Genomic DNA, 20,255 nt, shown 5'->3' on the forward strand with positions numbered 1-20,255 from the left:
GTGTGTTGCCATTTCCTTCTCCCCATATTTATTGTACTTTAACCTAAAGTTAATAAGTTTTAAAAACTCCTTAATGAAATCTATATCTTTAAAATATAATGTATCCCATGAATTGTCTAATTTCTGCTTACATTAACACCTTCTATGTAGCTAGATTTACTCTTGAATTATGCTCTTTCCCTACTGAATGCTCAGAAAATCTAAGTTCTTTATTTTTTTCAGAAATTACTTGAAATTTTAGGAGTTTTATTTCAATTAAGTCTATGCAACTCAAAAATAGATAAAATATTTTCATGCACTCATAAATCCAAGAGAATAAAATCATGCTAGTCACGATTTTCCTTTTCAATACTTCTAGATCCTGGTAACATATTTAGAGGATAGTGCTATGTGAATTAACACTTCTCCAAATTATTTTAAGTCCCTCTGGTCCAATTATCCTTTCTCTATCTATATTTTTTCTTTTTGGTGTATGTTATTTGGTGTATATTTAAACAGTCAGAAAACACAAGTACCAGTGAATCCAATAAAATCAAGATGTAACTCACCTAGAGAAAGAAGAGGAATTTTTTTTTAAGAATTCTTTCTTAAGATAATAAAACTAATACTTGAAAGAAGAGAGAAACAGGGATTAGACTGCATTTCCTTTTAAAGTAAGATCTATTTGATTTCTTGTAAAAATAATCTAATTGCATCTTCTTTTCACTCTCATTTTTAGAAAGAATAAAATTTGCACACACTTCCTCTTCTGATCTGCATGTTTAAATAGGACTGTTCAGAATACCACTGGCTTTGAAAACAAATCACATGTCTTAATGGTATATACAATGAATGTACGTAGAAAAACATCTGTCATATTTTTATCTAACTTTTATCATATTTTATCTCATTCACAATGTGAAATTGTTAATAGTAAAGTTAAGTTAATGGAACACAGTGAGAAAAGAAAAGTTGTTCAAATTAATTTTTAAGAATTTTGAAGTATGGTCATGCTCAGATAGACTTGAAAGAATACCAGAATTAAAACTGCCCCATGATAATGAGCAGGCCGGTGCTTAAAACATGGAAATACCCATGATACATTTTAGTGAAATGATTTATTCTTCATTGATACTTCATTTTTCATTTATCTTTAAATGAATGTTTACTTTAAGAATATCCATCAATATGCAATGTTACAAAAATGAAAGCATAAGCACTTTGTAAGTGAATATATACATGGCCAAAGTTTAATTTGGCTCTCCATTCAAAAAAAGCAGTGTCGGTGGATATTTGGGCAATATCACTTAATTCATTATTACTTTTCCCCAAGATTTATAAGCAAAGTGAAAAAATTCAGATGTAGGTTGTTGATACAAAATGAAATATACTAGACTGAAAAAAACCCTGTATATTCTAAAAACCTAAGTAATACCATGCCAGAGCATATTCATGTATTCACTAACCACGTGGTGTCAAGTGCACAAGGGACAGCTTCCTCCACATACCATAAGATGGGTCAGGACCATAAAACTCTTCATCCTGATAGTTGCTGTTGACAGAGGAAACAATTTTTAAAGGCTACCCTCAAGATCACCCTGGTGATTTTCCAACTGATTAGGTGATGGTGAATGAATAGGGAGTTCTTATAAATAATTGATATGCCAAACTAGTTATAGGAATATAATAATTAAAGCCTGAGTTTAACTCGCCTCTTAACAAAACAGACATTTGGAAACTATTAACCAACAGGCTCTAAACTATAGTAAGATTATTTTTGTTCCTGTCTCTCAGAATCGAGAGTTCCATACACTCATTTTCATTAGAGGTACCTCTAACAGAATTTCACCTTTAATATAATTTCTGCACCTGCTCACATTTTCTAAAAAAGAGAATGTCATTACAATTTATAACAAACTCATAAACCTGACCTAGTTGAAATTTAGGAACTGGAAAAGACAATATGCAATACAGGCCTGAAACTGTGTTTCCAGAATATTACTGGTCTGAAAAATGTTAATAGCATGTACTTAAGACAATATCCTCAAATTGAATTTCAAATCAATTCGCTGGATAATATTCTTTAGCCACATGAGTAAATACAAGCCCTGTTCCTCAATGTTTGTTGTTGTTGTTAATTTAAGGAAAATAACACTTTTTTAGAAGGTTAAGAAAAAGTCATTTAATTTTAAGCTTGGTAGATCTAAACATTTCAGTATTATTCTCTTTGTTCTTCATAAATGCTATGAAACAGAAAAAATGGTTAAATGTAATATTTTTCATTTCTTTTCACCTTGTATTTAAGTGTCTTTGATAGTTTCCATCCTAGTTTATAAGCCACCAAACCTAAATATTTCATCAGGAAATGAACTAGATTAAAGGTAAGCTAAAAACTGGCTTTTTCTTCTTTAAAAAATAAAAAATTTTAAATTAATGTGTTTGGAGGAGTAAAGCTTCTTAGAAATCAACCCAATGAAATCATGGTTTAATGTTTTCAACTAGTTCTATTCCAAACAAAGCATAAAAAGAAAAAGAAAAAAAAATCAACAATATTTTCTAGGCAAAAACAGATTACATAGTATTAGGCATTAGATTAGGCTACCATTACAAACAATTGGTTAAATTTAAATAAAATTTTTAATAAATTATTCCATCTTTAAAATATGAATCACAGAACTCATAAATTCAAACTCCTAACAGGATATATGCAAAAATAAAAAAAATAAAGTACAAATATACAATACTATTTTAATAGGCTGAATTTTGCAATAATCTATTTTATATAAAGTACATTTAACTGAAAGCTGCTATTTTATTTACCTATGAAAGCCATAAAACAGGTAAAATAACTATTCACATTTAAACCATTGGTTTCTCTGCATTTTGAATTCAAACTTCATGCAATATTGAAGGACAGTAGACGATGTTGGATTTAGTCAGACTTCTTTTTCATTTTTCCTAGTAAGTGGGATTTATAAGTAAAGATAGCCAACCCAATAAACCAGATTGAACAGGGCAAAAGCTGTTGGGAAAAATATTCGAGAATAGGAATCAATTTTGGCAATGCGTATGTGTATCCTCCCTTCCCTCCATGATCCTGTTCTGCAGTCTTCAAAGCAACAGAAGAAGCTGGCACAATCTTTGCCCTCCAAACACTGGTAGCCATAATCATCTTCTCCTTGTGGCAGAGAAAGGCTATTCATTGGAATCAGAGTGGATCCAGGATGGAGTCCAGAGGACATCTGAGTAAGATAATAAATGAATGTTGAGGAGAAAATAGCATAAAAAGGATCAATTTGTCCCCGCAAGGCAAACTCTAGGAGTGATATGCAGTAAAAAAAAAAAAAAAAAAAAAAATTGCATTTTTCAAAAATCAAACAAATATTCAACCCTAACATCTTTTTTAGGCTATAATTTACTTTGTAGTATGCTGCTGCTGCTAAGTCACTTCAGTTGTGTCTGACTCTGTGTGGCCCCATAGATGCAGCCCACCAGGCTCCCCTATCCCTGGGATTCTCCAGGCAAGAACACTGGAGTGGGTTGCCATTTCCTTCTCCAATGCATGAAAGAGAAAAGTGAAAGGGAAGTTGCTCAGTCGTGTCTGACTCTTTGCAAGCCCATGGACTGCAGCCTACCAGGCTCCGCCGTCCATGGGATTTTCCAGGCAAGAGTACTATACAAATATTATTTTATATTCCAAAGATTTTGAAGGAAAAAGACACTAAAAACTGAAATATATTTTTTTACCTTTAAAAAGATGATCTACTAAATTATTGTTGACCATGAATCTAATTCTAAAATGAGGATAAACTATATTTTCTATGATATTTTACAGTAAAACATTTACAATACTATAAACATCAGTTGGCTTGCTGTGGTTATATTCTGTATTATATTTTAGTCATAATGAGAACAAATAATAAAGATTGACGAGTTTGTATTAATTTTCTTATCACTTAATACCTAAATAGTATATGTTCCAATGTTAATCAGAGTGAAAGTGGTTAAAATACAAGATTGTTAATATATGATTTTGTAAAGCAGAAAATTTTAAGACGGTGTAAATGAATAAAAAATATTTGAGGTCTGGAGTTGTGGATAAGTATGAAGCTTTGTGTTTGGGAGAAAGAACATGTAGGAGTTAAAAACTCAGCTTGGAAACAACTGATATTCAAAATTTTGCTCATTCTACCAAAATTTGTCTCATTCCAGTCCTCCCCATAGCTGGGGAAGAATTACATTAATGAACGCTTAAATAAAATGGCAAGTAAATTATGAATGAAAATTGCCATCTTTAGTAACCCTTATTCTTCAGGACATCCACATATTTCAGGGGTTATTTTAGATGTGAATCTCACAATATAATATAATCAATGGTTTTATTTTGTAAACACTGAATACAATGCTGAAATTATAATAATTGTTTTATCATGATTTTAAATTCTAATGAAAATATTTATAAAATTTTTCATCCTAAATTCTGAAATAAATCTCAAAACTATAAAAATTAAACACTGTATGAGAAAGATTTAGAAAATCAAGTACAAAAATGAGAATTTAAAAACATTTGGACCTATATTCAAACCCACTTTATTTCTAAAATAAACAGAGAATCTGAACCAATAAATATTAAACATTCAGTAGATGCAAAAAGCAAATAATCACAGTTAATGATGTTTTAAAAAGATAAATCCATCACACAAGGTATACTATCCATATTAGAAACAAATTGTGCAGCTCAAAGATAAATAATGCCCTAAAAGTAAATATAAGTGTGACTGAACCTGTGCACACATATCATGAAAAACAGAGGCAACATATTATTATATGTTAACGATGATCTTCTGAGACTGATACTTGGGTTTACTAGACTAGATTCCTCAATTTTAGTGGAGCACTAACACGTACAAAATTGAGATAAATTTGTATTAATTTTCTTATCACTTGATACTTAAATAGCATATGCTCCAATGTTAATCAGAGTGAAAGTGGTTAAAATATAAGATTCTTAGTATGCAATTTCAAGGCTATAAGACATAAAACACATTCCCTTTATCACTCAGAACTGCCATAAATGGAGACAGTGTGTTCGTTGGAAGATATCAATTTTGTATGAGAAGGATGATCAAACATAAAAGTGCACAAAAATGGAGGAAAACTTGCAAATGTTTCACTTAAAATATGAACCAATCCCTGGTGGCCAAAATCATGGAGAACATCTATTTCAGGGACACTTTAGATTGATGGTTTTCTACTTTCCTGCTATCTCCCTCAAAATGCCACTAACCATAAACTGAAACTATACTTCATTGAATGATGAACGTGACTTGAAGTGAATTTTGTATGTGCTAAGAAAAATAATTAAAGAGTTGATATAGTATCAGTAAAATAAAATATTTGTGATATACAAATTTGTAATCTGGAACCACTGAAATATAAATTGGAAAAATATAAACATTACAAACTTTATTTATCTGAAGTACAACTGCATAGCCTACCTTATAATGTCTTAAATAAAGATCCTGATGTCCACCCAAAATAACAAACATTGAGAAAATAAAATAGACCTGTTTAAATAATATAAACAAAACAACAATCAAATAGAATTTTCTTCTACTTCAAACGATGTGGTTTTGAGAATATACCATCTTTTTGTTATTTCAAAAAAATCACTAAGAATATAGCTAAACTTAACATTTTGAGAAATCAATTCCATTCTATTAAAGATACATATGTATCTGGTTATATACTAAATACTCTATTACTTATAGTTTAATCATATAGTTAATATACAAAATATACTTTAAGCACCAAGGCCAATACTTACTACTCAGATCATATACTACTACCATTAATAATATTCAGTATTAGCAATTAACAGACATTGTAGACATTATTAGGTCATGTTATTGATATTATAAAATATTGACTAGTATCACTACTATTAATTTTTCATCAAAAAGTTATACATGAGTATACTTAGTTAATTATCAGTCAAAATTTCAAATATTATGAAACTATATTAGCGTTAAAATAGATATGAGGTAGATTTTTGTCATTCTAAGTTATCAATCTTGGTACCTCAAGAATATAGAAGTTAATGTAAATAATTATCAGAGGAAAGTAAAAAAATAGAAAGTTAAAAAAACAAATAAACCTAATTCTGAGGGTTGGGACCAAGGCTGATAAGCAGAGAATTGTATTTTCACTTGTACATTTATACATTGTTTGATTTGTTCATTTGTTTCAATCATACACAAGTAAGCTTCTTACTGTATTTCAGATTTCACCAATATCAAATAATCATTCCTGGGAGCTTTGCAAATACCATTATACGAAAGAAAGTTTATAATTGGTGAAACTGTGTATTCATACAGCTTTTCATTATTTTTGTGCTCTAAAAGGTGGAGGATTGCTTATTCATAAAGATATGATATGTATTAGCTGAAGAATGGGCTGTGGGTTGGGTACTGTGGCCAAAACAAATACACACACAAAAAAATACCTTTCACACTGTATTTCCACTCATATTCTAGTTACATTCTCAGTAATATATTATATCTTGAACTTTTGCAGTAGTCTTTATCTCCTTGCTTCTTTTGTAATTCAAAAGTATTCCATGCTATTTATAATTGTCTTTCAAAAATATAGAAACAAATATGCCATCTTTGAAAACATTCATAGTTCATCAGTGCTGACAGGGCAAAATCTGAATTTCTTAACATTGTGATGAAAACTTCAACATCTTGGCAATAAACAACTTTTCTATTCTCAACTTGCCTTAATTTCCTTCCTAAGATTCGTATTTTTAAACCAGCATTATCCAGAAGTTTCTACTAGTTACATGTGGCTATTAAACACTTGCAATGTGACCACTGCTACTAAGATTTAAATGTTACATTTTTGGTTGATTTTAGTTCATTTAAATCAACCTAGCTAGTGGTTATTGCATTAGACAAACAGCTTGAGAAATACACCAGTCTACTTTTTATTCTTACATGTAAACCTCAACCTGGATTACATGGTTCCTTCTCTCAAATGTTCTTGCTAATTTGTTTTCCTGAAAACTGCAATTTATTCTTCAGAGAACTACTCCAATGATGTCATGCTTCCTATGTCGTTTTCTCTATCAAATTCCCACTTGGAAGAATTAGTTTACATACATTTTAAATAAATTATTTACAGTGGAATGAGAGAAGCCCACCCACTGCACTGTCACTCACAATGGCATAGCCTCTTCTCAACACTATGTGCTTGTTCGTGTTTCACAAACTATATTACATAATGTCTCAAGACTCCTTCTGTGCATGGGACAGCCCACTTAGTTCAGACTCTGTGGTAACTATCTCTATTTCATTGAAAACATCTTCAAACATGCTTAACTTATATCTGTCATAGAAAATATTTTGGGGCTGAAAAGGTATTTGAAACCAGTTATCTAACTTATCCTTCCTTACAGTGCCTTTGTTTACTTTTGATTTTTACATTGGACTGTTATTTGTACTGTATTTCTTATCTTCTGTTTATACTTCTAATTCATTTTCCCACAACTAGATTTACAGAGCCCTGAAAGCAGAGAACACATTCTGTCATTATTCTCTTCATAGTGTCTTGTCCATTCTTAGTCACTCAGTTGTGTCCAACTCTATGCAACTCCATGGACTGTAGCCCACAAGGCTTCGCTGTCCATGGAATTCTCCAGGCAAGAATACTGAAGTGGGTAACCAACCATTCCCTTCTCCAGAGGATCTTCCTGACCCAGGGATCTAACTTGGGTTTCCTGCACAGCAGCGAAATTCTTACTTCAGAGCCACTAGGGAAGCCCATCTTGTCCACTGTTGGTGAAATAAACTTCAAACATTTAACATTTCCACCAACTGAGAGATTACAAATAAGAAGGTTCCATCCTCAAATGGCTATGCTGCTGCTGCTGCTAAGTCGCTTCAGTCATGTCCGACTCTGTGCGACCCCATAGACAGCAGCCCACCAGGTTCCCCCGTCCCTGGAATTCTCCAGTCAAGAACACTGTAGTGGACTGTCATTTCCTTCCCAGGCTCCTAATATAGGTAGAAAATAGTTTTCTGGTATTTTTATCATCAAACGGCTGAATATTTGAGTTTTAAAATGAATGACTCTTTATTTAGATTGTTTATTACTATTGCTTTTCTGATATCTTTACCTCTTTCATAGGGGATCTTGAGTTTATAATTCAATATATTTAGTATACTAGATTTAACTGAAAATAGATATTGATACAAACATACCTGAATCATATTCTCAATGAATAGAAATAAAATCCTATTAATATATATTCAGTTCAGATGCTCAGTCCTGTATGACTCTTTGTGACTCCAGGGACTACAGCAGGCCAGGCTTCCCTACCATCACCAGCTCCTAGACCTTGCTCAAACTCATGTTCATCCAGTCAGTGATGCCATCCAATCATCTCATCCTTTGTTGTCCCCTTCTCCTCCTGCCTCCAATTTTTCTCAGCATCAGGGTCTTTTCAAATGAGTCAGTTCTTCGCATCAGGTGGCCAAAGTATTGGAGTTTCAGCTTCAGCAGTCCTTTCAAAAAATATTCAGGACTGATTTCCTCTAGGAGTAACTGGTTGCATCTCTTTTCAGTCCAAGGGACTGTCAAGAGTCAACACAATAGTTACAAAGCATCAATTCTCTGGTGCTCAGCTTTCTTTATAGTCCAACTCTCCCATCCATACATGACTACTGGAAAAACCATAGCATTGACCAGACAGACCTTTGTCAGCAGAGTAATGTACCTGCTTTTTAATATGCTGTCTAGGTTCGTCATAGATTTTCTTCCATGAGCAAGTGTCTTTTAATTTCACGGCTGCAGTCACCATCTGCAGTGATTATGCCTAAAAAAATAAAGTCTCCCACGGTTTCCATTGTTTCCCCATCTATTTGCCATGGAGTGAGGAGACTGGATGTCATGATCTCAGTTTTTTGAATGTTGAGTTTTAAGCCAGCTTTTTCACTCCCCTCTTTCACCAAGAGGCTCTTTAGTTCCTCTTCACTTTCTGACATAAGGATAGTGTCATTAGCCTATCTGAGATTATTGATATTTCTTCAGTGATCTTGATTCCTGCTTGTTTTTCATCCAGCCCAGCATTTTGCATGATGTATTCCACATATAAGTTAAATAAGAAGGGTGACAATATACAACCTTGATGTACTCCTTTCCTGATTTGGAACCAGTCTGTGGTTCCATGTCCAGTTCTATTGCTTCTTGACCTGCATACAGATTTCTCAGGAGGCAGTTCAGGTGGTCTGGTACTCCTATCTCTTTAAGAATTTTCCAGTTTGTTGTGATGGACACAGTCAAAGGCTTTGGTATAGTCAATAAAGCAAAAGTAGATGTTTCTTTGGAATTCTCTTGCTTTTTCAATGACCCAATGGATGTTGGCAATTTGATCTCTGGTTCCTCTGACTTTTCTAAAATCAGCTTGAACATCTGGAAGTTGGGTTCATGTACTGTTGAAGCCTGGCTTGGAGAATTTTGAGTACTAGTTTGCTAGCAAGTGAGATGAGTGCAATCATGCAGTAGTTTGAACATTCTTTGGTATTGCCCTTCTTTGGGACTGGAATGAAAACTGACCTTTTCCAGTCTTGTGGTCACTGCTGAATTTTCCAAATTTGTTGGCATATTGAGTGCAGCACTTTCAGAGCATCATCTTTTAGAATTTGAAATAGCTCAACTGGAATTCCATCATATCCACTAGCTTTCTTCGTAGTGAAGCTTCCCAAAGGCCATTTGACTTCGCATTCCAGGATGTCTGGCTCTAGGTGAGTGAGCACACCATCATGGTTATCTGGGTCTTGAAGATCTTTTCTGAGTAATTATTTTGTGTATTCTTGTCACCTCTTCTTAATATCTTCTTCTTCTGTTAGGTACATGCCATTTCTGTCCTTTATTGAGTCCATCTTTGCATCTCTTTTCTTGAAGAGATCTCTAGTCTTTCCCATTCTATTGTTTTCCTCTATTTCTTTGCATTGATTATTAAGAAAGGCTTTCTAATCTCTCCTTGCTATTCTCTGGAACTCTGCATTCAAATGGGTATATCTTCCCTTTTTTCCTTTTCCTTTAGCGTCTCTTCTTTTCTCAGCTATGGTAATAAAGACCAAGTCAAAATGGCACTGACATTCACAATAAAAGATAAAGAAGAAAAAAATAAAATACAGACATAAGAAAATGATAGAAGGACAAAAGGAAGGATGAAATGATAGGAGGAAGGAAGGAAGGTGGGGGATGCAGTAAGAGAAACAGAGAAGAGGTCCATTGTATAATATCACATGGAGAATAAGGCAGAAAACATTTTTATTAACTTATATTTTTCTTAGAGCAGTCATTGAAGCTAAAATTCTATTGTGTTCAAGTATCATCTCTTTCTCCTGGAAGAGGGCATGGCAACCCACTCCAGTATTCTTGCCTGGAGAGTCCATGGACAGAGGAGCCTGGACAGCTACAGTCCATAGGGTTGCAAAGAGTCGGACACAACTGAAGCAACCTAGTACTTATGCATGCATCATCTCTTCCTAAGTAAAATAAATTGAACTTTTCAGGGATTCTCAGCTAAGCAGTCAAAGAGATCTCAAGAATGCCCTTGAATATCATTTAAATAGACATATTGACCTTTCAATGACTCCAGGCAAGATCTTTGGTGCTGGCCCATTGCCATAAATAATTTGGTGAAGGAAAGGAAATGCTTGGTTTTAAACTATTCACAATTTGGGTCCTACAAAATAAAGTAGAGTGTTGGCAGAACAGAGACATAGAGAATGAGAAAGGAAGATAAATTCACAAACTACTGAAACAGGTGTAAAGGGAATGTGCTGCAAGATTTCTGGGTCTAAGCTTGCATTTGATTCTCCTGGCTGGAACAGAAGAAAAACACAGATTCCACAAAGCCCTTAAATAGAACATTTTGAGACAACAGCAAACAGAGCTATCTATTCTTCATAAGAGTGTGTTCTGATTTACCTGATTACCGAGACCATATGGTTGAACACTGAACTAGGCAAGGAGTCAGCTTTGATTAGTGATCCAGTTTTTCACTTAAAGTGTCAGTTAGTATTGAAAGAGCTAATGAAGCATGTAACTGAACAGAAGGAAGATACTATAGAGTTTTATTTTAGATAGCTCTAAATATATTTCTTCTCTAGGTAGTCAATTAAATGTTTAATTTAACTTTTCAATATTTATAATTTAGTGCTTTTAAGCACTCATTTATTTTTTATTCCTTACTTTTTCAGCTTTAGTATTTTGCTTCTAGCGCTTGGTGATATATTGTAAATATTAAGCATATAGATAATTTTTTCTTAAATAGCTTTTCTAGAACAGTACCTAGAACCTGGGTGTCCTTAATAAATATTTGACGAATGAACAATTATATGAACATCATAATTTTAAAGCTTGCACTCCAGTGTTTCAGCTTCCTGAGTGAGGCATCTGGTAAGGTGGTTGAGAGCACATAACCTGGAGTCAAACTGATTATCTGTAGTCCTACAATAGCCTTAGGCAATATTAGTATCTATATCACATATTCTTAGAATGAAATTCTAGAATCCATGTGAGACTGTACATTGTTATTCTATAATGTCAATTATTTTTATTTTAAACATTCTCATTCACATCCTTATTTATTCACACACTCATTTATTCACTGTTCAGAAATAAAATTGTCAAAGTAGTAACTGAACATAGCTGTGGATGAGTAAATGATGAAATGGAAAATCCAGAGAGGATGCTTGGCTTGGAGTAAAGGAAGAAAGTAGAAAACCGGTGTTTTTCATTACTTAAAAAAATAGCAAATGGGTATTAAACTTGAAATCATTGCCTCCTGATGCTTTGTCCATTCAGAGACCACACTAAATCTTATTAATAAGCTAAAATGACATCAACTTGAGAGAATCACAGGCTAATTCTACCACGTAAATTCTGAAACATGTACCACCAACAATGTGTTCTTCTTCCTTGGAATATTGTGGAAATCTGGAAGCAAATACATAAGGCTTTGGTCCTTGGAGTACAACATAATATAATTTTAAAGTATGGAAAAATTATATAAACAAACTGATGAAAAATGAGGGACAGGAGAAAAATCATTATATCCTAGAACTTACAAATTTAGCACATAACCTGAAAAATCCCATGCTTCATTATGTATCTGCTATGGTAGGTTTGGGCTTCCCAGGTGTTGCTAGTGGTAAAGAACCCATCCACCAAAGCATGAGACACAAGAGACTTGAGTTCAATCCCTGGGTCAGGAAGATACCCTGGAGGAAGATCCCCACTCCAGTATTCTTGCCTGGAGAATCCTATGGACAGAGGAGCCTGGCTGGCTATAGTCCATAGGGTTGCAAAGGGGCAGACATCACTGAAGCAACTTAGCACACACGCACGTATGGTAAGTTTACAAGCTTGCCACTCATGCATAATTGTTTTATATAGTTTTCAAGTATATTGTTATTATGGAACAAATCTGCTTGGAGAACATTTAGTGAAATTAGCAATGAAGTGTCTTATTTTTCAGAATCTCTTAAGAACAGACAACATAAAGGAAGGGTTACAAGCTTGACCTCTGGCACCAAAAACAACCTGGGTTTGAGTCTTGGATTCCTCACTTTCTAAGGTTGTCCTTGTGCAAAGTATTTAGTAGGTGCCTATGAGCATAAATGAAATCATGCATGTAAAATAGAGGAGTTCTTGGTACACTCAGTAAAAGTTAAGTATTACTTTAAGGTTGTTATAATGCCATTATAAAAAGAAATTATAGTTAGTCATCCAATACTGAAGTATTTTAGAGTCAGTAGAATTAATTCTAATTTACCAACCTGATGTTTTATAAGTTAAGGTAGACATATGCCTAGGAAGAGGGGTAAGAGAGTACAACTGTATCGGTACAAAAGCCAAACAAATATCTTTTCTATGACATAGAAAGCTGCATCTTTCAAACACAGTTGAATACCAACATTAAAGAGGGATATTAATCTCTAAAAATTAGGTTGGTGGGACAACCATATTAGAAATTAAAATCCTATCACAAAAATAGATTCAAACAGAGAGCTTAAATGAGGAGTTTTCTAGGGCAAAGAATTTACTACTTACGGAAAACTTCACAGCATAATAACCACTCTTTGCAGAGGTGATTCAAAAGTACTTTCTAGGGAAAAAATATAAGTATACTTCTGGTAGTGGGGAATATTAGGTACTCAGTTTCATTTTATTATTTTTTATCTTTTGTCAGGGTACCTCTAGCATTTACATCAGTCTAAGAAAATATAACATGAGAACTCAAAAGAGTATCTCCAACAGTAAGTTGTTTATAGAGATATATATATATATATATTTTTTAACATACCGAGGTCTTGATTTTTGGCTTTTTTTCTCTAGAAGTCTTAACGTTTTTGTTGCTGGTAAAATAATGCAAGGTGCCATACTCCATCAAAGCTGCAAACACAAAAATGAAACAAACAGAAACAAAGAGATCCATCGCAGTCACGTAAGAAACCTTAGGTAAGGACTTCCTGGCAATTGTACTCAGAGTTGTCATAGTCAGCACTGTGGTGATACCTGTGGAGGGAGGGAAGAAAAATAGATGATGACAATGATCTTAGACCATTTTTATTCTTCCATTTGATATGGCAATATTGTTTGCATAAATAAACCATGGAAACAAAAGAATATGCTTATTCATGATTTACAGGGGGAAAAAATCTGGTAACCATAGCTACATTGTGTTCAGTGTGTTCTCTGTATAACTTTTAATCATGTAAATTCTCTGGACTGCAAGTAGGTAACTCCCCATACCTGTCCTTGCCTTCTTCCAGAATAAGCGATTATTCAATTTTTAGCTGGTTTGTGCCTGCCTCGAAGTACACATTTATTTGCCAGCTTCCTTTAGCTATGTGTGGCCACAGGCTGAATTGTAGCCAAGAAGAATCAAGTCAAGGGTGTAAACAAAGACCAAAAGATGTCCTTAGACATTAGAGAGATAGGAAATGCCTTTCTTTTCCTCTTTCTCAATTGATTTCTGCTGGAATATGATAGCCAGACCATCAGAAGCCACGTTAGACCCCTGTCTTATTTAATCTACAGTGATTTAAGGTTTCCTGTCACACGCAGTTAAAATTAATCCAAACTGCCATAACATTTTTATAACTTGTATTAAACCTAGTTTTTAGTCTCAGTAAAGAATACAGGCAAATGATATCAAGAGACTCTTTTTAAACGACAAGAGTAAATCATATTTTGAAGAACTCAACATATAAAATGAGGATGTCCCCCTGGACCCAAGCCCTGTGTATGGATCCCTGAGGCTGTCTATTTCTCTTTATCCATGGCCTTCTTGTGGTTCTCACCACTGCTCATTTTAGTCCCCCTTACAGATGCACAGGCTCTAGCTCTTCTTATCTAAAGTACCTCAATTCTCATTCTTTGTCTCATGAAACAGAGCACCATTAGTGGAACTGTTTTCTCTCTAAGAAGTACTAATATAATACCAGATGAATCTTAATTTGGCCAGCTATTTACAGACTGGCATTATCTGAGTTGAAAAAAATAGCACCTCTTTTGTATGATGAAGTTAATAGCCAACTTTTCCCTTCATGTCTACATTAAAATACACCTTAAAAATAATTTCTTTCATATGCCCATCTTTTTATTTTTGTTATCACTTAGGATTGAAGAAAAATAAGGTTGATACAGTTATGATGGATTGGAAGTTATGGAGATAAGTTCAAATTCTGACACTCTCACCTATTAATTCTGTGACCTCAGGGAAGTTTCTTAACTCATCTGTGTCCCTCAGCTAAAAAATTGACACAGAAATGTAATATATTTTATTTAATATATTTATAAAAAATGTACTTACTTCACTTGGGTTTAAAGTAGATGTAAAATCTTTCTTCCCTTCTACTACTAGATTTTAAATCTGTAATTTCCCCCTCTAAGCAAGGCTTTAGCTACATTTTACAAATATTTATATGCTAATTTCTTACTAAAATTCAATTTGAAATGTTTTCTAATTTCCCTTATTTAACCTAGGGGTTATCTAAAAGATCATTTTTAAAAATTCCAAATAAATGAGGCAATTATTAACCTATGAAAAGTTTTATTAATTTTCATTTACTTTCATTTTGTTCAGAAAATATATTCTGGAAAATTTTAGGCTTTTGAATGTTGTTGATACCTTGGTTAATGTTTTGTATGCGTTTGAACATGCTGTATATTCTGTAGTTAGGTACAGTGTTTTATAAATATCAATCAGGTAAAGTAGGTTGATAATTTCATTTAAATTTTATACATCTTAATTGATTTTTCCATGTAGTTATTCTGTAAATGAAAAAGAAAGGGTATTAAAATGTCCAATTATTATTGTAGATTTTCTATATTTCTCTCATTTTTCCTGACAGTTTTTGCTTCAATTATTTTTAACCCAAAATTATAATTAAAGGATTTTCATATAGTAAGTGTGAAATAATCTCAGTGACTACCACTCTTCTCTCTTCCTTGCTTAGCACATTATTTTTTGTAATTTATTAAATCATAACATTCTTATGGTCAAAGGTAGATTTCCCAAGGTACTGTTGCTTCCATTATTATGTCTCATTCAAAGTAGATTGATTTCATTATCAGTGATAAAATTAAATTTCACTTGACTAAAATACTATTACATATCTATTTCATGAAGTAAGGAAAACTATAGTAGAACTTAGCTTCTAGACATTTACCTATTTTATTTAGTATTTATTATCACAGAGTTTAGCTTAAAAATAATATGGTGGATTTCCTATTAAAATATCTCTGAGTTCATAAGAAAACATTTAGAACACCAGATAAATATCCAACAGAGACTTCATTAGGTCTCTGCCACCTCAGAGAGGACTAGTCTGACTCCACAAGATAACACAGCAAATGAGTATCGACCCACATACCTTATCATTCTCTAGCCATTTACTTTTATTTTTCTTTATAGCTGTTATTACTCACTGACATTTTATTATATGCTTTATACATGTGTACATCACCTGTATACCCCACTAAAACATAAATGTTTCCTGTTTTAACAGGAACATTAGCACTTTATAACATATGTTCACTGTTAACACTGCAGCACCTAGAACACTACGTATTTCACACAAAGCAGTTTAAAAATTTTGTTAAAATGCAATGTTGAATAAATGAGCTGAGGAAGTTGTCATTCAGTGACATATATATGCATGTATGCATATATAATTTTTAAAATATCCTTGCTCCTCCAACTACACAGGATCCACAATTTTAAGAGATATCTTCTAAGTAGACTTGACTATGGCTTATGTTTATAGTTGATACCATAACATTATAAAATATGAATTCATGGAAAAATACAATTCCACAATTGTCTATTCTCTTTGACATTATGGCATAGGCTTTTGGCTTTGTAGAAACCTAAAGGTATAAAAAAATCCATCCAAATTATCTTTGGGAAAATAATGTTTAAAAACAACATATAATATTTATTATACTCAGTTGTTGTTTAGCTGCTGTCATGTCCCAACTCTTTGTGATCCTGTGGACTATAGCCCAACAGGATCCTCTGTCCATGGGATTTTCCAGGCAAGAATACTTAGAGTATCATGCAAAAAGAATCTAAAGTAATTTATTTACCTTGTAACACAAAATAATTTGAAATAATTACAGAAACAACATTCAGATATGAATTTATTGTCCCCAGCTGCATCCATACCTCTCTTTAGACCCTCTGGGAGTTGCAGTTCCAAGTACAGAACTAGGTACTTCCTGTTTTATCTTCCTACTTTTATGTGATTTGAATTTTACAAATTTTTTTTACTATTTACTAAATGGAGTTATTTACCAGCTACAATAGAACCACAGGAAAATCTCTTTATTTTTGAAAATAGAAACTGTGCCAACTTTTTTTATGTTTTTAAGACACACTTGTCAGTAGTGAGATTCATGTACTATACTGATGTGGGGAAGTAATCAATTAATCAATAATTTATCTTTGTATATCTATATTATAAGAGTTTAGGTTATCATTTTCTTTTAAATAAATGTATAGTAATTAGGCACATTTTCTTATGCCTAATTACTGATTACACTGATTATTACAACAGAATGCCAGTGAAAGAAAGGAAAAGTTTCTTTTATCAAGTACTAACTACAAATTACCCTTTTAATCAATGTTATTATACAGGCAATTCTCAAAAGTTCACAGAATAATAACACATTTTATAGATAACAGAAGCCCAGAAACTTCTTGTCCCTGTCCTTTGGAACAGTTGAATATTCATTAGTACCATTGTAAGAGCAGGGGATTTCAAAGCCTTTTAACTACATGCTAGTCAATAAACACTGCCTATTAGTGATTCAGCTAAAAAATAAAGTCCTGATAAAAAGTATTGACAATACTGACCACATTTAAGATGTTTGGATTCTGTATGATTTTCATGCATTAATTCTATTTAGCCCCTATCCTTCCCTTGACCTCCATTAAAAACATTTATGAGATTTCCATCTCTTTACAATTCTATTTCCCACTTGTTTACATATATTCACTTCAACATCACACTGCACTAGAGTATCTGTCCATTTTTGTCTGTAGTTAGAGGAATATTTCTAATATATTAAACTATAAACTTTTAGCATATTAAAAGTTGCATGACACTATAGCATAAGATTACATCATACCCAATGATGTTCTTGCAGGTACTGCATCTTTATTGATCCAAAAAGATACCCAAGAAAGTACAACTGTCAGAATACATGGAATGTACGTCTGAATAGTGAAATATCCCATTCGTCTGCTCAAGTCAAAGAAAATTGTCATGATAATATAGTCCCCTGGAAGAAAAAAAAATATTTTAGCTATAAAATACAAATAAGTATAGGATTCCAAGCCATAGATTTAAATACAAATGCCACTTGATGCTAGCATTAGTCATTGATTTGTGTTCCTTTCTTACCAGAGATTGTGTGAGAGATTTCAGTTGTGTTCCGTAAACCTACAAATGCAAACTGATATAATCTCCAGTATTTAGGATCAGCCACTTCTACAGAAGGCTTTTTCCACTTATATTCAATTTCATTTTTAGGGTATCCATCTAGGTAAAAATTAAAATTAAAAATATACATATTAGCAGATCCAAATCTGTTACTGTTGCAATACCAACATTATTAAAAGACAAATGTTTGGAAATTCTTTCTCACTTTTACATGTTAATATAGAAAAATACTGTATAAAATTGGTGAGTATAGTATAAAGATAATCCTAATGATTAAATAATGATAGTCCATGCTAATTACATTTAAATCAAGAAATAAAATCTTGCTAGCATTTAAGAAAAACCATGCATCCACTCCAATAACATATTTCCCTGTTCAGCCAGAGGTAACCACTGACCTGATTTATATAATAATCCTCCCCTTATGATTTTGGTTATATATATTTTTGATAAGCAGTTCTGAAAAATATAGTTTAGGTTCTTTTTGAACTCTGCTTGATTTTTGCCATGCTGGATGTATTATTTTATATCTTATTTATTTTAATATAGTATTTATAACCATCATTTATGCTATTTTATGTAGCAGTAGTAAATTTGTTCTGTTGTAAAGATGTGCCAAAATTATTCATCCATTTTACTGTGTCCACACTTGTAATCTTTCCTGTTGGCTATTACTAACACTGCAGTTTACAATATTATTGTACATGTCTCACAAAACACATATATGCAAAAGTCTCTCTGGTATAAATACTTAGACATGAAATAGCTGGGTTGGGGATTACGTATACTTCCCACTTTATGAAATAGTGCCAATCTCTTTTCCATAGAGAATATATTAACCTCATCTCTCATCAGGCAGAGTTTGAAAATGCATGTTGATCCATGTTTTCATTAAAGTTTATGTGGACAGGCTTCTTTATTTTCACTGTAGAGTGTTTTATTTTTTTCCTGAATATGAATAAAATCTAGAACAAATTTCACATGCTTATTAAATTTTTGAGTTTATCCTTTGGATCATTGCTCATTCAATTGTCCATTATTTTACTGTTTTTTTTTTTTTTCCCTATCTTTTCTTGGTCTGAATTCTTATATATGTTCTGGATACTAGACCTTTGTTAGTTATTTGTGTTGAAAACATCTACCTTCTCTATAGCTATCTAGAATGGAAATGCATTCTTTTAAAAAACACATGCTTTTATTTTTGCTACATGTCCTAGAAATACACAAGGGTATTTTGGACCAAGTTAAGGAAATTTGGGAAAATCCAAGTTGAGTGGGCTTCTGATGCTGATTTAGACCTTAGTCAAATAACACAGTGAGCTAGTTACTTAACCACTCTAAATTTCATGATTTCGAGTCTTAAAATGGGAACTATAATGACATCTTCTAAATATATTTATTTAGAAATATATTTATTTCTCACTAGAAATTTATCTTTGTTTCATTCACTTTTTTGAATGAAATAAACATTTCTTCCTTGACTTTTCCAACTAATTAAAGTCTTCTTAAATATTTGCCATTTATGTGGTAAAATTCTTCACCAGACAAATTAAATATATTTTCAAATATAACGTAATAAACTTAAATCTGGCCTCCTAGAAGATGAATAAAATTTCAATCAACTTTTTATCCATGGCAGTGTAAAAATATTTGAATATAAATCTATCTTCAGTAGTCCTTTAGTTAATCAAAATAGGAAAAGGATATAGATAGAATGAATATTTGTAAATAATAAGATTATATATTAAATATACATTTATTATCACTTTTAAAGTAAGAAATAAATGTTATTTATAAATTTATCTAAGACAGTTAAACATAATTTAAACTTCTGATAATTGTATAAATCATGGTTTATCTGACATAATTTTATATTTTTAAATAAAAAGAATCATAGACTATAAAATTCTATTAAAATATCAAGCATTTTATCACTTACAACTTGAAAACTCCAATGGACATGAATGTTCATCCATAGGAAAGTTATGAAGCTGAAGGTAACATTCTGCATTAATTGTCAGTCTATTTAGATGGGAAAATAGATATCAGATAATGAGAAATAATTTCAGGCATTAAAAATATTTTCTTTAATTTTAAAACATAATTTTGTCCTACAATAATGGACTGTGATACAATATAAAACAATATTAATTCTGAAGTCTCAAAACTTAAGTAGTAATATTATAACATTCATAAATGATTAATAAAATTCTGACATTTTTCTCTCCAGCCAACTAACTTGCCTCA

General features: G+C 32.4%; 1 protein-coding gene across 1 annotated transcript in view; it reads right to left on the reverse strand.

The window, feature by feature from the left end:
- Nucleotides 1-348: 348 nt before the first annotated feature.
- GABRG1 (gamma-aminobutyric acid type A receptor subunit gamma1) overlaps nucleotides 349-20,255 on the reverse strand; it is an 86,215-nt gene continuing 66,308 nt past the window's right edge. The window contains exons 5-9 of the mRNA XM_069593054.1: nucleotides 19,948-20,030; nucleotides 17,970-18,107; nucleotides 17,695-17,847; nucleotides 13,361-13,572; nucleotides 349-3,221 (exon numbers count right to left, since the gene is read on the reverse strand). Coding sequence (XP_069449155.1) covers nucleotides 2,952-3,221; nucleotides 13,361-13,572; nucleotides 17,695-17,847; nucleotides 17,970-18,107; nucleotides 19,948-20,030 — 856 coding nt within the window. The 3' untranslated portion in view covers nucleotides 349-2,951. The remainder of the gene's footprint in view (nucleotides 3,222-13,360; nucleotides 13,573-17,694; nucleotides 17,848-17,969; nucleotides 18,108-19,947; nucleotides 20,031-20,255) is intronic.

The sequence above is a fragment of the Ovis canadensis genome, chromosome 6 (assembly GCF_042477335.2).
Source record: "Ovis canadensis isolate MfBH-ARS-UI-01 breed Bighorn chromosome 6, ARS-UI_OviCan_v2, whole genome shotgun sequence".
In the NCBI taxonomy this organism is placed as follows: Eukaryota; Metazoa; Chordata; class Mammalia; order Artiodactyla; family Bovidae; genus Ovis; species Ovis canadensis.